Genomic DNA, 18275 nt, shown 5'->3' on the forward strand with positions numbered 1-18275 from the left:
CATGGGGCACGCGTTTCCAAAAGTCGCAAAAAACGGGAAATATTCCGTAAATGTTCAAAATAACACGTAACTTCTGACATTTAATAACATAGGTGCTAAATTCGCAAACCAAAACCTGTCAAGGTTTTACATAATTAGGATTTTTCACTTAAATTGCACAGGCCTTACCTCGTTTGATGCTAGTCGTTTCAACGCTAGGCATAAAAAGGGCTGTTTAAGGGGCAATACTGCGCATGTGCGGACTTACGTAGGTTTAGTCCGCCTCTGTGGCCACGCCTATTGTACTTTGGAGGGTGATATAGATCGATAGTCGCTTTTGTGTTGTAAAAATATCCTCTATATTGCATTACAACAGCATCGGAAAAGTCACGACACAGTCAATATATTTTATGCCCAAATAGATGTTTGGTAACAGACAAAGTAGAGAGCCATGGTTTCATCTGGTCAATCTGGGCATTTTAAAACTAATTAAAACTTGAACTTTCAGTCAATAGATTACTGTCAAATACAGACAAAACTTTATTTTCATTTAACTTTACTGAGTTTTGGTCATTTGCACATGCACTGCATGGTGGTGGATAATTGCTGTGCTTGAAATTTCACACCTGTTTGTAGGATTTTGTATCTAATGTCTTTAAAGAGTTTAGATCTTAGCTGATCCTTTGAGCTATATATGAATCCTAAACAAAATTAAATCAACAAGAGACACTTCGGGATATCAATCTGTTTATTATGAAATCAAGTCAAAATAAAAAAATGAGGAACTCTTCATTTGTTTTTATGGAAACATAACCATGAAATATTAAAAATCTTTCAGTTTGGGAAGAGGAAACATATGACTCAGAGGTACATCAGTGACTGCCTCCTTTACAAGTTTAAATCTTAAACACAAAGAAAGAGACCAAACTAAGTCATCCGATCTAAAAATCAAAAAAGCTTTTGTCACACAGGGAAAAGTAACTGCCTTTACAAATAACATGCATTTAACAACCCCAAAAAGCAGCCAGTGTTGGAGATGATGAATGTGGTAATTAAACTTTTTTTAAACAACATGACTGGTCAACATGACTGCCATGGAGGGGCCAAGTCTATTATACTCCAACCAAAAGCTATAAAATGTAATTTAACTGATAAGCACACTCTAATTTGGAAAGAAGGAACAAATCAGCTTGTGTAGTCAGTGGTTGAATTGAAATCTCCATGACACCCTGTTAAGAAGTCCTGTTCAGAGATGTAGGCAGGTCAGAAAGAATGATTTCCTCTGAGTCTCCATCTTCATGTCAGCATTTCTGTCAATCATGTAGGAGGAGGGGGGTAGTACTGGTTATACTGGGCATATTGGTTGTACTGCCCCCAGGAATTCTGTCCCCAACCGCCATATTGTTGCTAAAAAGACAGAAAAAGAAGAATTGAGCATTATCTCAAACAATGACATTTTCAACAGGATTAACCATAACCTGAGTTTATCTGTGGCATAGTTTTATCAGCCCATTCTGACAAAAAAAAAAAACCTTCTAGAAAATGCAAATAATAAATGTTGTAAATGTCCATACATGCTTGATGTGACAATGACTAAAAGTAAGAGAACCTTTTACAATGTAATCAACAACTTGGTAATGAAACCTACCTGGTACCAGTTGTAGTTGTATGCAGAGTTGTTTGCCTGCATGTCTGTCATTGTGTTTGCTGCAGCAGAAGAACCGTCATCCACACGCTGTCTTTTGGCATCAGGTTCCTGAGAACTGCAGACAAGTAGGTTCAAGTTAGTGAATTCCCTTATAAAGCAGTTCACTCAAATTACTACAAATGTTGTACATGTTACTTGACAAACTTAATGATGAAATGATGAGAAATAATGTTGATGTGACCCAGCCCTGTTCCATTATCCACCTGTCATACCCGTTCTCAGCTTTCCTCTTTGTGGGCTCGCTTTCTTTCTGCAGTTTCTGCTGTTCCTCATATGCAGCCACAAGCCTAAGAAATACATGAAAGAAAAGGATTTAATATCAAATATGGCAAAAGAAATGTTTTAAAAAATATCCATCACTCTCTCTCTAAAAGTAACAAAAAACTCACACGTTGATGTCAGTGCCAAAGTCCTCAAGGAACTCGACCTTGCGCTGGGAGAAGAGCAGACGAGATTCAAGCGGCATTGGGCTCTGTAGGGCTCGGTCGAAACAAGCCACAATCTCTGCCTCATTCTGCGTCACATCCCCACTGTATTCCAGCTCAAGCAGGTTTAAATACAGCTTTGGACTCGACTGTAAAGGCATAAAAATATCAGCGTCTATCTCACAACACAATTGCATAGATTTAGGCAGTGCATCAACTTTGAAAAATCATGTGGACTTCAGTTTTTCTTTACATTCTGCGCAGAATAACTGGGGGGAGAGAAAAAAATTCACAAATCATTACATATTATCGACAAACCAAGGGGTTCAAACAAGCACATCAAATCCCATCTGGACAACACGACTGTCTGTAGTTTTATAGTTCAATGTAAATTAACAAGGGTGTTTGCAAGTTTCAACAAGTCAAAATAAAACCAAGGCCTGCTGAACACCACCCAGAATACAACCCATTCTTGCAAATGAATGAAACCAAAACAAGTAATTTTTAAATTTGGGCAGGAAAATACACTGTCAGCCTACATAGTGCAGCAGTAAATGATCTTTGTAGAGTTGTTTGTAGACACTGTTGAAACCTTTACTGGCCTTTGCAGCAGGCTGTTACCCGTGAGTGTGCAAATGAATGACATGAAAATAAATTACATTTAACACTGGTAAATGGCAACATTTTAGGATTTAATAAGGATTTGCAGACTCTTTGCAAATGTAATCACCCAGTTCTTACCTGGTCTTTTTCAATGGCATCCAGCAGCACCTTCCTGGCTTTGCTCAGGCTTCTCTGCACCTTCATCAGCTGCCTTGCCAGCTTCACAGCATAGAATGATGTCTCAGTAGCATTCTTTGCAGACTCCATGGCCTCCCTCAGCAGTGCCTCTGCCTCCTCCAAGTTACCGTGGCGACGCTCCAAACTGACCCTACGAAGGCGCACCATGGCCAGACCCGGGACTGCTGCTTCCAGGGACTTCAGGATGCCACGAGCCTCCTCGACGTTGCCTGAGCAAAGAAAAGCAGAATACTGTGAACGTGGGTGACCTCAAGTCAGGTTACAGGCCTTAAGCTTTTGGGATCATGTGTCACTGTGTACACATTTAGTTCCTTGGTTAATTTGACTGTTGTGTTCAATTTGCATGTTGGTTTGAATGAGCGTCACTCACCTTGCTGCTCCTCAAAGGCTGCCCACAGCAGGTGGATGGCTGGTTTCTTGGGCAGATGAGTGGTACACGCCTTCTTGTAGACATGTCTCACACCGTCAGTGCTGTAGCTCTCTAGATATTTTGCATACTTTAGAGTGAAAAAGAGAAAGCGAGTTGGAGGAAATGCGGGAGAGGGCAGAGAAAAAGAACAGAAGAGAAAGAGAAAGGCAAAAGAGACAACACATTTTAAACCTAAATTTTCAGCTGAGAGAAACAGTGAATTTCTTCATTGACAAGATCGTTTTTAGAAATTTTCTGTGTAAACCCATCAGCACCTTCATGGAACCAATTAGATAAGTTTCTGTAAGGTAGTGGGAGACGAAGAAGATGCAACGTAGTAGTTGGCAAATGCTGCAGTCATATCTTGTGTGGCAAGCTGGCCATCCCCTAATACAACAGATACAGTCACATATCAACGTTACACGCAAAGAGAGTGCAGGACGATTTACTGTGTCGATGTGATTATCATCGTTGATGGGGGAAGTGCAGGGAGGTAGCGGGAGTGCGAGAGAGGTCAACGATGACATTACCTTGGTCCAGAACTCTTCGTAGAGGGCACAGGCGATGAGGCATCGTTCAAAAAGAACGACCACGCGCTCCGGAGTCCCATTTTCAATCTCAAAGTCCAGGTACTCCTTCCAGTTGGTCAGCTGGGTCTTCTCTAAGGCTTTGACATGGAAGTATGGTCTCTTGATCTAAAATGACACAAATAGATTTTCGTTATACAGTGTCAGAAAATAAAAAAGGGAAAAAAAAAACACATTTCCAATAATAAGTAATTGTAGTGAAGAAAATGAGTCACATACCCCTTCCTCAAAGGCCCAGCGCTTGCTGACTTCATGTTCGTTGTGGTTGAACACCTCCTGCCGAACCTCGATCACTTTGTGGCGCATATTCTCGATCTCTGTCACTCTCTACACAAAAACACACAACAAAACACATAGTCAACATTCTCATGTATGCTTTGCATTCTCCACTTGTAAAATCTGCTAGTCCTGCAGCCAAGGATTTACATCACCATGAGCTTGCCAGAGACAAGAAGCCTGCAGAGGGGAGAGGTATGTATGCACCCTGCATACCAGCCTCTGGGTGCAGGTGCTGGGGGTCAATGGGCCTCAGGTGATCCTTTTAGTTTAAGGACGAGTCCCTGACTGGATGCCAACTTGAATCCCCCCTGGCATTCATTGGCTTGGCTGCTGACATAAAGACACCTCTTCAAACCTGAACAAATTTTTCTTTTTTTTTTTTTCCATTTCAGTATGGAAAACAGGCAAGCTCCTGCTAACCCCTGCAAGCAGTAATTTTGTAAATTTGTCTCCCCGCAGGTAGTTGGATTTTACCTTAGCAGGATCCGCAAGATCCTCTGTACCAGGTGGTAGCTCCTCCTCTGCAGCAGGTGTGTCTCCATCACTGCCGACCATCGCCGCTAGACTGGCTTTAGAGAGCTCAATCCTGAGCTGAACAAACTCCTCCTCGGACAAGAAGTGTTTGGGGTTGTTGTTCTGCACATGTTCTTTGAACCTGCAAGTTAAAAAAGGTAAATAAGATTTGACTAGTGTTACATGTATGTTTAATTTTAGCCTAAATGACTTAAAGGAAAATAAGTTCTCGGGTTTGCACTGTGCGCAGTTGAACACTTTAAAGAGAAGGCCCTGTTCTGGTAAATGATACTTTTACTTTAAATACAAAAAGAAATTTCTTTCTTCAATTACACAGAACCTCTAGAGTATAACAGGGGCACTGAAAAAATCAGATAGAAAATGAATGCAACCAGAATCTCATTCTGTTCTTTACCCCTACCTCTGGAAGTGCTGGGAATATAGCTGGGTTGGGATGCCCAAGATGCGATCATAGATGGCGGTGACGTTAGCCAGCTTCTGCTGCTCTGTCTCCCAGTTGATGTAGGACTCCCACAGACGGTCTGAGCGAAAGTCTGTGCCTGCCGCAAGCACTGAATGTTCATAGGCACTGAAGGTAGAAAATGAAGGAAAGATTGTGAATCTTAAGCAACTATTTGTTGTCTCACTTGCCCACTAGTGTTCAAAGTGTTTGGTTAAGCAAAAAAGGGGGGGCTGATATGATTTTAACTGTAGACCATTTCTGCTGTCATATAAGCAACAGTCACAAAACACAATGATGAAATGTAAATAATAAAGCAAGAGCCTTTTGCTCACCCTCGAATGCGCCCCTCAGTCTCTGGGTCAGTGAGGTCGGAGTTCTCTTTGATGAAGGTCAGGTAGTGCAGCCACAAGTCCACACTGAGAGGGATGGCCTGTAAGCCTCTTCTGTATACCTTAAGAGATGAAATACAAATAAGGCGGTAAATGACTGGAACGATTTTCTATAAAGTCCATCTATCTTTGCTCTTCTGCCTTAACGTCTTGAAAAGTTGCTGTATGCAGTCTCTAAAGGACCAAAACTTAGGTACAATCACATGCAGCACTGTACTCATATAATATTGTAATATACTGTATAACTGGAGCAAAACCAGAACAGAACTATTTGATAAGGCAACTACCAGAACGTAAGGTTAAAAGTAGGAAACGTAAGACATAAAATCAATATATGTGTGTGTATGTCCAGAAGATATGCATATTTACCTCCTCTGCGACCTGTACATTGCCATGCTTTTTCTCTATATCAGCATACTTCTTCCAGTAGCCATAGCAGTAGGGATAGCGGAGGAAGAAAACATCAAATGCCTTTCTCACAGCTGTAAGGACATTCTGTAACAAGAAGAGAACAGCACAGAGATTCAATGAATGATACTGTGTCAGTATAATAAATATATAATAATCTAACTAACTTCTGTTCAGTTTCAGAAACATAATAACTGAACATATCTTAATAATCTGCATATATTCTCTTACCTCTTGCTCCACATACTGCAGCAAGTAGACCCAACCATTGAAGTCTTCTGGGTTCTCCTCACAGCCTTTAAAGAGTTTTTCAAACTCGCTGGGCAGCTGTGGCTCCGTAGGAACAGCCAGTTCTTCTGATGTCTCTTTGGATGGTTCTTCCAGCTCCATGCCATCCTCCGTCACCTGTGGCGCTTCAGTTTCATCTAGAGATGTTAACAAGGAATCATTTAGCCATTTAGTGGAGGAGTAAGCACAGTGTCATTTAGCAATCAGGACCATTCAATTTTTTGTAATGTTTTTTCAGTGTCATAGCAACAATACAAAAATGGTGACAAATTATTCTAACAGACATATCAAACAAAGTTATCCTACAGCCCTCTCATGTTTTTAACCATTTCATTTGAATGAACTGTTTGAGTGTGAAGGATTTTTTTCGTCTTTAGGTGTCTATGCAACACTAGGCACTGTTTCCACTAATGACTTAGAATTAAACCCTGAGAGCAGTAGTTCATTGTTTGACACTGATAGAGTCGAGCTATCCCAGTCCCCAGTGGCAGATGCCATAGCAACCAAGGTTACAGCACACACCCTACACTTGCAGAAGATACAATAAACCAAGCCTCTGGCTGAGAGTAAACAGTCATATTAACAGGTACTCTTCAGGGTCACAAGGTACACAGTTTTTCCAAGGGGCAAAGACATCAGTATTGCATAGAATACACAACATTACTTAGGATAACATGGCTTAATGTATAGGATTTGGTGCCCAACAGAATCTCAACACATTTATGGATAGGTGCTGTGGTCCCATGAAGCATATCATTATTTGGACTTATAGTACATTTTGTATTGAGTATTATATGAGTAAGCCTGCAGAGAAAATAATGGTCAGAAACAGTGTTAACTTGTACTGGTCGTCTCAATTCCCCTTCGCCAAGCTTCAGTAAAAGTTTCTGCTTAAGATGTCTGGGTGTCTTGAAACTCATTCTATTACAAGTTAATCCATCACAAACTAGTCATGAACAGGATTTTGCCTTCTTCAAGTAAACCAGCTAGTCATGACCCATGCAAATATCTTACGTTTTTTTGGTTAAATTGCTTATTGCTCATCTTATTGCTGCCATGAACGCCAACTTTGCCTTATGTATACTGTATACACAGCAACAACTAAACACCCAACTATTTTCATTACCTTGACTGCCATCCTGTCCAGCAACCTGTGGCTCTAAACTCATCTCCTGGCTGTGTTGCTGAGAGTCCACAGACTCTGTGTTGTGCTCTGATGGCTGCTCTGCTTCTTCAGCGGGCTGTGGTGGCTCCTCTTCTCGGAAGAGCTGAGCACTGGCAAGTTGAAAGTGCTCCACAGCCTTCTCCACAGATCCCAGCTCTGTGGAATTCATCTGCTGGTTTGGTTGCTGCTGAAGCCCTGAAGCATCCTGGGACGCATCTGAGTCCTCAGGCAAGATGTTGGTGAGTGGTTCTGGAGCCACCTGGTCCAGGGACCAGTCAGCAGCTTGGCCTAGAACAGGAAGGTCAGGAAGAAAAGCATCCCCGTTGCTCTCCATGGCAGGGGAATCAGTGTCCAGCATTCCAGTAATGGTTTCGTCTGAGAAGCGCAGGCCTGTTGAAAAGCAGGTTGGATTATCACTACAAGTCAAGTCGAATCATAGTAGGGAAAATGGCACTCACATTAGGTGGATATGAAAAGCACAATGGTTACGTTAGTTACTATATAAGTTTACGTATATTTTAGAAGATTTAGAAGATAAAGTATTCGTCACCTCAAAGTGAATACAGCCCTATATTTTTTAGTTGCAAAAACTCCTATTATCATCAAGCATTAACTTTGTGTTAAGTAGCTTCACGCCAAAAAAGGTCACCCCGGTAGAAGCAGCAGCTGGTGCAACAGGATACTTCCTTGTTCTAACATTAAAACGGACGCCAGCTTTAGCTTAAATGCTCACTTAGCAGCTAAAAATAATGTATCCACGTGATCGGCTACTTAAGTAACACAACGCGCAGCGCCTTCCCTTCATTTAAAGCAAAACTACGCGATCCGTCGATATCTGTGAATGTTAGCTTTAGCGTCTGCCTTGTTTTCTGCTTGAGGCCATGTTGCACCCGGGAGGTGGTTTGCATAGTCAAAGTTCAATCAGAAGTTGGGCCTTGGCTCCCATCTATTTCCTGAAAACTATCGAAGCACTAAAGTAACCAGAGGTCGACATTAGCTTCACATTAGCGTTCGTCTCGTAACGTCCGAAGTGAACTCAGATATGGCCATTTATTTAATTAACTACAATTTTCAGCGTACCAGGGCTGTACACTATGATATTAACAAAGTTTGTGCAATAGCGATCTATTACCTCGTAAAATCGTTCGTCTTTCTTTAACTAGAACAACAACGTGCTAAGTATTTGTCTCCGTTTCCAGTTAATAGACGGCACCAACGGTTTCTCCACGTTAGCTAGCCGGCTAACGATTTCCCTGGCTACCACTCGTAGCTAGCGTTAGCTGACCATAAAATCGACACATTCCTAGTCGCACTACTCTATTTCCATTAATAAAGACACGTTTTCTGATCTTACCAGTATCTCCAATGAAATTCTGGCCAACCTTGCGAACTTGTGTGAAGCTTTCGGAGTCACTTTATCTAACCTAAAACAATCAGGCGCGTTTCGCCCACCATTCTTATCAACTTGGAGGAAGCACTAAGGCAGCGTGTGCGCTTGCTCACCACCCGCCCGCCCGTCCGTCCGCGTGCGCGCGCGCGCGCATTCGTGCATGTGCGCGCGTGTGTGCATTATTGACGAACCTTTTCCAATTTGTTACGCATTTTTGACCTGATTTCATACAACGTGCAGGGTCACAAGATTATAGATGCAGACAACTCAAAAGAAAGAGTAATAGGGGTTAAATCACGCCTAAAATAGTCTACAGCAGTTACATTTAGATATAGTTGTGATGTATTTGTAAATTTAACGCTTTAAATATATAGAATTTGTTGATATATATATGCTTAATCCCATACTATCTAGTGCATATAGGCCAAGACTACACAAGCCTGCACTAGACAACAGAATTTAAAATTGTTCACATGGAAATGATAATAATTGATGAGCTTTTACATTGGTGATGAGTACCAAGAAGCATGAGTATCTAGACGAACAGCAAGATGGTGATCTCGATATTTTTTAGATCATCGGTATAGAGATCATTTTCTTGTCTTTCAGTTGATATACTGTCTAATATGTTGTATTGAATGGTATCTAACGTCTCCAAAAAGGCCATAGTTTATATTTAGTAGATGTTGATACATCTCGCCAAGATTTAAATTTAAAATGCTATTTATCGCAAATCTTATCAATGTAATATATATATGTGTGTGTGTGTGTGTGTGTGTGTGATAGTAAATGGACCTGAGCCCTAAAAATGGGCAACACATATTGTTGCTTTATCAAAGTACCTACCTATAACTCAAGTTTCAAGGGAACTAATGCAAATGCCTCTTTGTACATGGTGAAGCTTAAGGTCTCATAATATCCTACCTTCACATGGCTTACTTTGCCTCTTCAGTAATGATAGTGTATGTTATATTGTGTTTTTAGCCCGTTTTAATGAGCAGATGTAACAGGCAGCTTCCGACATGAAACACTGTAGTTCCCCCCTCCCCTTCCTACTCACTCACAACCTCCACGTCACTGACTAATCATACGGGAACCGTTTTGAATGAATGATAAGACATGTCGGAAAGACCCGGCTGTAAACCCCCTCCTGAGATCATTAAGCTTACTAAATCCTTACATCAGTCCCATATGTACAGACCTGTGTGTACTTCAAGTGCCACACGTAATACTAGATGTGATTAAATACATATTGAAAGCTCAAATGGCGTCAACGCTAGCTAATGGGCCGGTCTGCAGTTCACTGTTTGTGCAGCGCGCATGCGAAATGGCGTATGGTGCTTTCGGGCGTAGTCGGAATTCTTAATATTATGAAGAGTGTAAAAGTTAAGGATGTGTTTGTTTACATGCAGTACTTTGTATGAAGTCTGGTTTTAAGACGTATACGGAACTTAAATATAATACATTTATAAACTGATTAAAAAAACTATCATAAACTGGTTCAATATTTTTGCATTGACATGAGAAATTAATCAAGTAAAAAAAATAAATTAATTTGGCAATTGTTAAATCTTTCTGTCTAAAATCTCTATAAGTATAAAATATTATGTAATTATTGCCAGGCTGTCATGTTTAGGTGGGAGTCACTTGGCCCACATTTCATTTTTAGTTGTTTAACATCTTTAAATAGCAACTTAACAAACACCTGAAATTTTGTTTATGCAGATTTCCAGAGGTTTAACTTTCCACCTTAATGCAATGATGTAGAAATCATTTTTCAGGATGTGTCAATACATCCTGACATCATGGCTGGCTTTGGTCAGAGGTGCACCAGACTTGAAACCTTCAAGCCCAAGGGGCAGTGAAACACTGCTTGATGTTAAAGCTACCAGTTACTAACTTTGGCAGAAAAAGAGTGTTTTTGTATAGAATCCCATCATTCACAGTATGAAACAGATTGAAACTGATTGTTTTCAGTGTCTCAAAATTACTTTTTGAAGAGAACTATCATATTTAAAATAATAATGTTTGATTACTTTTTATTTATTTTTTTTTCATTCAAAAATAAGTATCATTTAATTGATGCATTAATGATTTATAACATAACATAACAGAATTTTGGAAATTATCATCCTGTCAACTGATTAGCCTAAAATTCAACATTGTAAACATTGTGTGTGTGTGTGTGTGTGTGTGTGTGTGTGTGTGTGTGTGTGTGTGTGTGTGTGTGTATCTTTCTTTGTCTTTATCATAACCAACACAACATGTACTGATAAGATACACAAAATAATCAAAGAGTAGTAACTTGTTTTTAAAAAAAAGTTAAGAAAACGTACAATAGTAAATAAATATGATTGTTATGAACATAATTATTAAATGCTAATGTAATCACAATAACAACTATTATAAAACTGATACAAAGGAAGGCAGATAAAGGTATGGGGGAATTTTTTTTGTATTTTTTTTAAACACCCGTACAATGCCCTTTTATTTGGATATTTTTATGTCTTCAGATGTCGGAGCTCATGATGAGCCCTTGAACGTATCACAGGAGTGTGTGAGCAGTGTAGAGGAAGTGGCGGCTGATCTGGGTCCGCACCTTTTCCGGTAACACAGCACCGCCACCGCTCGACTGAACGGCTGCAGAGAGAGAGGGAGGAAGAGAGACGGAGAGCGGCAAGAGCGGGGAGAAACGGCCCGGGGACTGGGGGACGATCGCCGCAGACGTAGGTATTCATCCCGCTCTCTGTGTTCTTTGCTTTTGTTTTGCTTTCCTGTCCGCGTAGAGAATATTTTTTCGGATCCAAAGTTGTTCTCTGTACTAACACCCCTCCCTTCTCTGGACCGCTCTTGTGTCACAGGGGGGGAAGAGAAGAAAGTCGGATGAATCAATGACCTTTTGAACGTTCTTCCTCTGGATGTCCCGGTGCAGAAACGGACCGGAGAGCTCACATTCTGCCGTGTTTTCTTAAGAAAAACACTGTGCTGTGAAATTCATCGACTGGAATTGGCTAAGGGCAAGTGTGGAGAGCCGGCTGCCAAGGAGGAAGTGGGAACCCCGGGCTAGGACTGGGCCTGATTTATATAGAGAGCTCCTTTTTTGTAGAAAGCTACACCAGCTCAACAGAGAGCAGCTGGGTTTTTTTTGAAGGAGAAATACGACTTGAAATGTGAGGTGCGAAGAAAGTCTGTGCTCAACGGCTAGTTTGAAACAAGGGGATGTAATTTTTTCTTCTTACATCGGAGGGCAGTGGATCATGAAAATATATCCCCACCCAATTCTACGAGGGCTCCAGACACACCGCTCCCACTGAATGCTTCAAGTCACCAGCTCAGGTCAGATCATCATCATATGTCCAGCTAATTGTACCACTCTGTGACCCAACTGCACAAACTTGAAAGTCGCCGCCTTTTGAATATTGACACTTGTGTCAGCCCACCGCTGCCATCACGTGGAGGGCTCCCAGCACACATTTGAAACTGTAACTTCTCAGTTGTATTGAAAACAACTTTTTCTCTCATTAGAGAAGTCGTTTTTTTTTCTTACAACAAAGTATTTATGCACAGTAAACAAGATGGGGAAAATGCTGTCAAAGATCTTTGGCAACAAGGAGATGAGAATATTGATGCTTGGACTTGATGCTGCTGGTAAAACTACCATCCTGTACAAGCTGAAGCTGGGACAGTCAGTCACCACCATCCCCACCGTCGGTTTCAACGTGGAGACCGTCACCTATAAGAATGTGAAGTTCAACGTGTGGGATGTCGGAGGGCAGGACAAGATCAGGCCCCTCTGGAGACATTACTACACAGGCACCCAGGGCCTCATTTTCGTGGTGGACTGTGCCGACAGGGACAGGATCGACGAGGCGAGGCAGGAGCTCCACAGAATCATCAACGACCGGGAGATGAGGGACGCCATCATCCTGATCTTCGCCAACAAGCAAGACCTCCCAGATGCCATGAAACCCCACGAGATCCAGGAGAAGCTGGGCCTGACCCGGATCAGAGATAGGAATTGGTACGTTCAGCCCTCGTGTGCCACAACAGGGGATGGACTATACGAGGGCCTGACCTGGCTTACCTCAAATTACAAATCTTAATGTTTCTCCTCCTCCTCCTCCTCCTCCTCCTCCTCCTCACCAGCCTTGGACACTTGGAGGCAAAAAAGTAGCTGAGATTGAAAACATGAGTTTAAAAAAAAAAAATGCAATCTGAAGCAATTAATACCACGACCTCTCTGCTGAGTATATATCAAAGAGAGTAGCAATTATATTTTGTTTTATTTTCCTTTTTTGATAATGATGACTTCACTATAACCCCAGATTTCATTTAAACAAAAGACAATTGTTTTATGCCTGGCTTTCTTTTTTTTTTCCTCCTATAGTTTGCTTTGGTTCACATTCTGTATAATCAGTACTGTTGAAATATACAACAAGCTTACTTTTGAGCTCTTCTTTTGTTTTTCCCTTCTTTTTTGTATATTTCCTTTCAGGGGACTTTGGGGACACACACATATACTTTTTACCCCCCCAGCTTAGCTCTCATTCAGTATTCTCATGACCCAGCTACATATCCAAAGGATGGGGAAAAGTCCAGAGACCATCACCTAGCATCAGCATATCACTCTCATGGCTCAAACTGCCTCTGTAATGTGTGTAAGAATGTGTATTATGGATATGTTAGGACCTGGAAAAAAAAATTAACTGTTTTTCATAATTGATTGTACTGGGATGAATGAGGAAATGTGTTAGTACTTATTTCCTGTGCAGTGATTACATCCATAATGTCTACTGTGGCGGTTTGTTTGAAAGACACTATGTGGACGCTGGATATTCACACACACTGTGATATGGATATATATTTTTGTTGTTTCAGGATCCTGAACCTGTTACCACCAGTCTTATTATCATTACTATTATTATTATTGCCTCTTATTTTCCTCCCAGAGCTTCCATTACTGTTAAGTATTTGTAGTTTCAGCTGCCTTAGGAGGGGGTTACAGGTGTCCCCCAAAATCAAGACAGTTACCATGGCAGAAGGTATTCTCAACCGCTGAGTTTGCACTATAGGAGGGGAAAGGGGGGGGTGGGCTGAGGGATTACCGACTCACTGGCTGTGCACATTTTGATTTTCTGTGACTGACTTTTAGACCCCAGCAAGTGTTTACGAAATTCCCAACCCCCCTCCCACCACCACCACCACCACCTCCAGTATAGGGTGCTTCAGTGACTTTTTTTTTTCTTTAAACCCATCTTCACCTGCCTGTACACTTAAAGGTCCTGCAGACACACACCAGCTTTCTGGTAATAGTTCATAGATGCTCTGTTTAATTTACGTTCCCTTTTTTTTTTTTTTTTTTTTTTTGTGCTAATGAAATAATAAAAAAATATATCCAGATCAGTACAGAAGTGACGCCTTTTCAATAAACAGCTGCAACCTCTAGAAGAGTAGCAAAAGTAATATTTCAAAAAAAAAAAAAAAAAAAGTCAAGCTATGAAAAGAGGAAGTGAGAGTTCAGGGCGTTATGATGGTTGAAAGAAGGTCTAGTTAGTACAAACTGTGAAGTGAAGTGAGCCTCGGCCTGTTTCCTTTCTGCACTTGCATGTGTGAGTCATTGGCTGTGAATAAATGATGAGAGCTCTGGTTTCAGAGTAGTGATTGTCAGGTAAACCGTGCTTTTCCGAAGGTCTCAAAGTATCACTTTGTCCATCAGGGCACTGACTCCGCGGGCGACTTCTGACATTTCTAAACAAAGGAGCCAAATTAAAGAGGTAATGGTGGAGCTGGTCCAAATCCTGAACTACAGAAGGTTAAACCTCGACAAATCTTAACATTTTGGGAAAACGCGGGGCATTAAGTTCTGTCCTGGTAATAGGTAACTTTACATTTGTCTGTTTAAACAAGGGTGCTTTGAAAAGTAAAGTAACAGAACACTTTCATAGGCAGGAAATGACACATTTTTCACACAGCAAGAGTTGTGTTGTCATATTTAACCTGACGATAAAAATGTTACAATCTGGTGAGAATTAGTTCAGAAGCAAAGTGAATTTGGGTTAACTGAGAACTTGGTGAGGCCAGTGTCTTACTTCATGCTTGTGTAACAACTGAGGTTAGGGTGACAGCCTCACGAAAAGGTCTCAGCCAGCCTGGCATTTTGCCCTGGGTATGCGAGACACCCTGAGGCGCAGATCTGAGATCAGGCTACCATTTTATGTCAAGCCATTCCTTTTTCTAGAATTATTTTTTTTACACCCCCCCTCCTCGCTGAGTTTTATGTGTTTCCGAGCCATAAGAAAAAGCAGAAGAGCTTTCTGCGCGTGCGTGTGTGTGTGTAAGGTGTAAGGAAAGAGGAGGGTGTGAATCGTGGGTACTGACATCACTGTGTGAAGTCAGGAAATGCTTGAAAGAAGAAAATAGTTGTCATGGAAATTGGTGGTTTAGGAGTGACTTGAGTGAGACAAAAACAGTCAAAGTAAGTGTCAGGTTGTGTCTCTGAAACATAAACACAGACAGGTGAAATGTATATCTGACTTTATGTGTTGATAATGACAGAATGAGGTGATAATTTCCAGTTTCCTGAAAAGCTCACAATTTAGAAATATTCAGTTTTCCCTAATATGTTACTGTAGCTGTGTTTTCAGGGGAGTCACAGTCCAAGAATTCCTGTGCAGGAATGTGTGCTTTCTATCTCTGTATTTGCTGTGTTTGCCCATGTGGTGTTTGCTCTGTGGCTGTTGATCTGAAGTTTGACCTGTTGCTCTGCTGAAAGCTTGTACCCTGCATGTGACATGTCTGGCTTGAAGGACAGGGGACAGGCAGTTAAACTCAGATAGACACACAAATTCTACAACCTATTATCTCTCCTGAAACTGCTTGGGACTCAGCTGCGTCAGTTACTACAGGAATTTCCTGCATTTTCAGAGTGCACCATTGTACTGAAACCACTTTATTTGAACAGTTGAGGGCAGTGCCCCAGTAAGTGTCAAGTATGATCTTGTTTGCTTATGATTTTCCACTGTGGATGTGGAAATTCCAAAGAAATCGACGAGCGCTTTTCTCCTCTCGGGAGGAATCAAGGGGAGAGGAAATATGGAAAGGGAGAGCAGTTTGAAACGGCTCCTGATGTTACATCAGCGCTGAGCCGCTGAATCACGCTGCACATGTCACAGGCCCTTTGTACAGCTGTCACTGCACTCAGCAGCAGATGCGCCACACACATTGGCTGGTGTCAAATGCTGCCAGCCTCACCTGTGGCCCTCACTTAAAGGATGTGATTTAAGAGTCTGTATTGTCTCTCTTACTTAAGTAGGAAGAGTCTTAAATTAAACTGGATTTGGTCACAAAGTATTTTCCTGTGACTAACTACAGAGATCACTCATTCTGTAGATGTAGTAATGCTTCTCCAATCCTACACAATGACCTGGCAACCTCAATTGATGCAATGAAACATTTTTTTCAGTTCCTCCGCATCATCACCGCCATCAACAGTCACATCAGGACTTCAGATGTGATTCACTTGTGCTTCCTGTGACCAGTCGCCCAGTGAAAGCTGCTGCGGAAGTGTTGGATTTGAATGAAAAGCCCCGAGCAGACCTGCTTCGTTCTCTTTCGTATTCACTTTTTAGCCCCGAGCACTGCCATTGTATTTTTGCGCCGGGTGGGGGTGGATTGCGCTATTGTACGCCCTTTGAAGGGGCTGGTTTCAAACAATACTTTTTAAACGGACCTCATTGGCAGTTCCTCTGTCATTTGTTTACTCAGGCGTTCCTCTTTTTTCAATCTCACTTCAGTTCTTCATTCAGCAAGGCAGGAAACCATCAGATACAGACAACGTGCATTTCAACAGAGAGGAGTCTCACACTGCTCACGAACTTAATCAAATATGACAGTAGAATCTCTAACGTGTGCTTTCTAGGAAAAGCTGCAGTTAATGATGTGTGTGACATCACTGTCTCACTGAATGCAGTTAAAAGCATTGATTGTGAAACACGTGGTAAGAGTCATGTACTGAGATCTGTGTAGTGCTGAGACACTTTTTCATCATGGGCCTTCTCACACCTCCGTCAGCATCTGAATATAAATCTATTGATTTTTAAATAACATTTTGAATACAACACCTTTACTTTAGCCCAGGGCTTTTCTGTGTGGAGTTTGCATGTTCTCCCTGTGCCTGCGTGGGTTCCCTCTGGGTACTCCGGCTTCCTCCTACAGTCCAAAGACATGCAGCTTAGGTTAATTGATAACTCTAAATTGCCCATAGATGTGAATGAGAGTGTGAATGGTTGTTTGTCTATATGTGTTGGCCCTGCGATGGACTGGCAATCCGTACAGGGTGTACCCTGCCTCTCGCCCAATGACAGCTGGAATAGGCTCCACCTGCCCCCACGACTCTTAACAGATAAGCAGTATAGATAATGGATGGATGGGTGGACCATCACTTGTAATAGAGCATGTTTACATTGTGGTATTTTTACTTAAGTAAAAGTAAGGATCTACATTCACTTCTGGCTGTTGTCAGTGTTCAAGTGTTGGCATTTGTACTACACATCACATTTACTACTCATAATCAAGACTAAACAACATTAATTAGACAAAGAATATAATGATCTGGAGTCTTTGAAGGCCCTTAGTGTTCATCTGTAACTGTTGCCTGAACCTGTAATCTACACCCATGACGTATCGCTTTTAAATGCTCCTCATATGCAAACCTGATTTTTAGAATATGGAAAGTCTCATAATCTACTTCTCAGTCATTTGTTTAGCTGTCATAATCCTCTCCTTTGCACCTTCAGGCTCCAGTACCTTTTTTCTAACCAGGACAATGCATCCTCTTCTTGCTGTGGGCAACAACACCAAAAACATATTTGACACACCTCTCTGCCTAATCGTCATCAACCAGTGATTGTTCAATTCATCAAAGATAAGATTCACTTTTGATATTCTTTTGTCCTTTGTGACGCCTTTTTCAAAAACCTCTGTCTTCTGATTGAGCAATTATCCACAGCTGTCTGTACAGGCACTTCCTGTCAGCGACGTCCACTATTGAGACACACAAAGGGACTTTAGGACTGGGTGGAGTGGGGCCGGTGCTGCAGCCCAGAGAGTCTCTCTCTCTCTCAGTTGTCATGGCGCCCCATTTAAACAGCATTGTAAAAGCAGCATGCCTAGTGACATTCAGCTTCCAGGCAGTTGTAAGCTCTTCAGAATCTGTCGCATGTTGCGTTTTCCCTCCTCCTCGGACAATGTGCTAATAATTATAGGGAGCCCAAGGCCTGTGTTTGCATTTGGCGGAGAAGTTGTGTAGTGGGAGGGATGTGAGCAGCAGCAGTGATTCAGGCTCACAGATGTAATTAATGGAGGCTGTACATTGAAAGTATAGTGCTCTATCACATCCCCCAGAAAAAGCACAGTTTCAACAGCATCTGCTCCAAGAAATATGTGAAGAAGAGTAGGTGGAGAAACCTTATA

At 41.6% G+C, this 18275-nt stretch overlaps 2 protein-coding genes across 5 annotated transcripts; one reads left to right on the top strand and one right to left on the bottom strand.

Moving 5' to 3' along the window:
* Positions 1-709: 709 nt before the first annotated feature.
* On the bottom strand, positions 710-8934 carry prpf39 (PRP39 pre-mRNA processing factor 39 homolog (yeast)). Of its 3 annotated transcripts, none has more exons than XM_018696246.2 (15): positions 8769-8934; positions 7376-7804; positions 6193-6386; positions 5923-6048; positions 5497-5615; positions 5123-5290; positions 4663-4843; positions 4129-4236; positions 3853-4017; positions 3284-3410; positions 2854-3122; positions 2077-2261; positions 1900-1974; positions 1628-1742; positions 710-1386 (listed from the first exon to the last, which is right to left on the bottom strand). In XM_018696246.2, the coding sequence occupies exons 2-15, from the start codon at positions 7770-7772 to the stop codon at positions 1297-1299; spliced, it is 2319 nt and encodes a 772-aa protein (XP_018551762.1). In that variant the 5' UTR covers positions 7773-7804; positions 8769-8934; the 3' UTR covers positions 710-1296. The 3 variants fall into 3 exon arrangements, with proteins under 3 accessions (XP_018551762.1, XP_018551760.1, XP_018551763.1); XM_018696244.2 differs by having other exon boundaries at positions 1891-1974; XM_018696247.2 differs by lacking the exon at positions 8769-8934 and having other exon boundaries at positions 1891-1974; positions 3598-4017; positions 7376-7802.
* Positions 8935-11379: 2445 nt separating this feature from the next.
* On the top strand, positions 11380-14450 carry arf6a (ADP-ribosylation factor 6a). 2 transcript variants are annotated; one of them, XM_018696252.2, is made up of 2 exons: positions 11380-11530; positions 11666-14450. In XM_018696252.2, the coding sequence occupies exon 2, from the start codon at positions 12380-12382 to the stop codon at positions 12905-12907; it is 528 nt and encodes a 175-aa protein (XP_018551768.1). In that variant the 5' UTR covers positions 11380-11530; positions 11666-12379; the 3' UTR covers positions 12908-14450. The 2 variants fall into 2 exon arrangements, with proteins under 2 accessions (XP_018551768.1, XP_018551767.1); XM_018696251.2 differs by having other exon boundaries at positions 11386-11534.
* Positions 14451-18275: the final 3825 nt, after the last annotated feature.

This window comes from Lates calcarifer, linkage group LG7_1 (genome assembly GCF_001640805.2).
Source record: "Lates calcarifer isolate ASB-BC8 linkage group LG7_1, TLL_Latcal_v3, whole genome shotgun sequence".
Lineage (NCBI taxonomy): Eukaryota > Metazoa > Chordata > Actinopteri > Centropomidae > Lates > Lates calcarifer.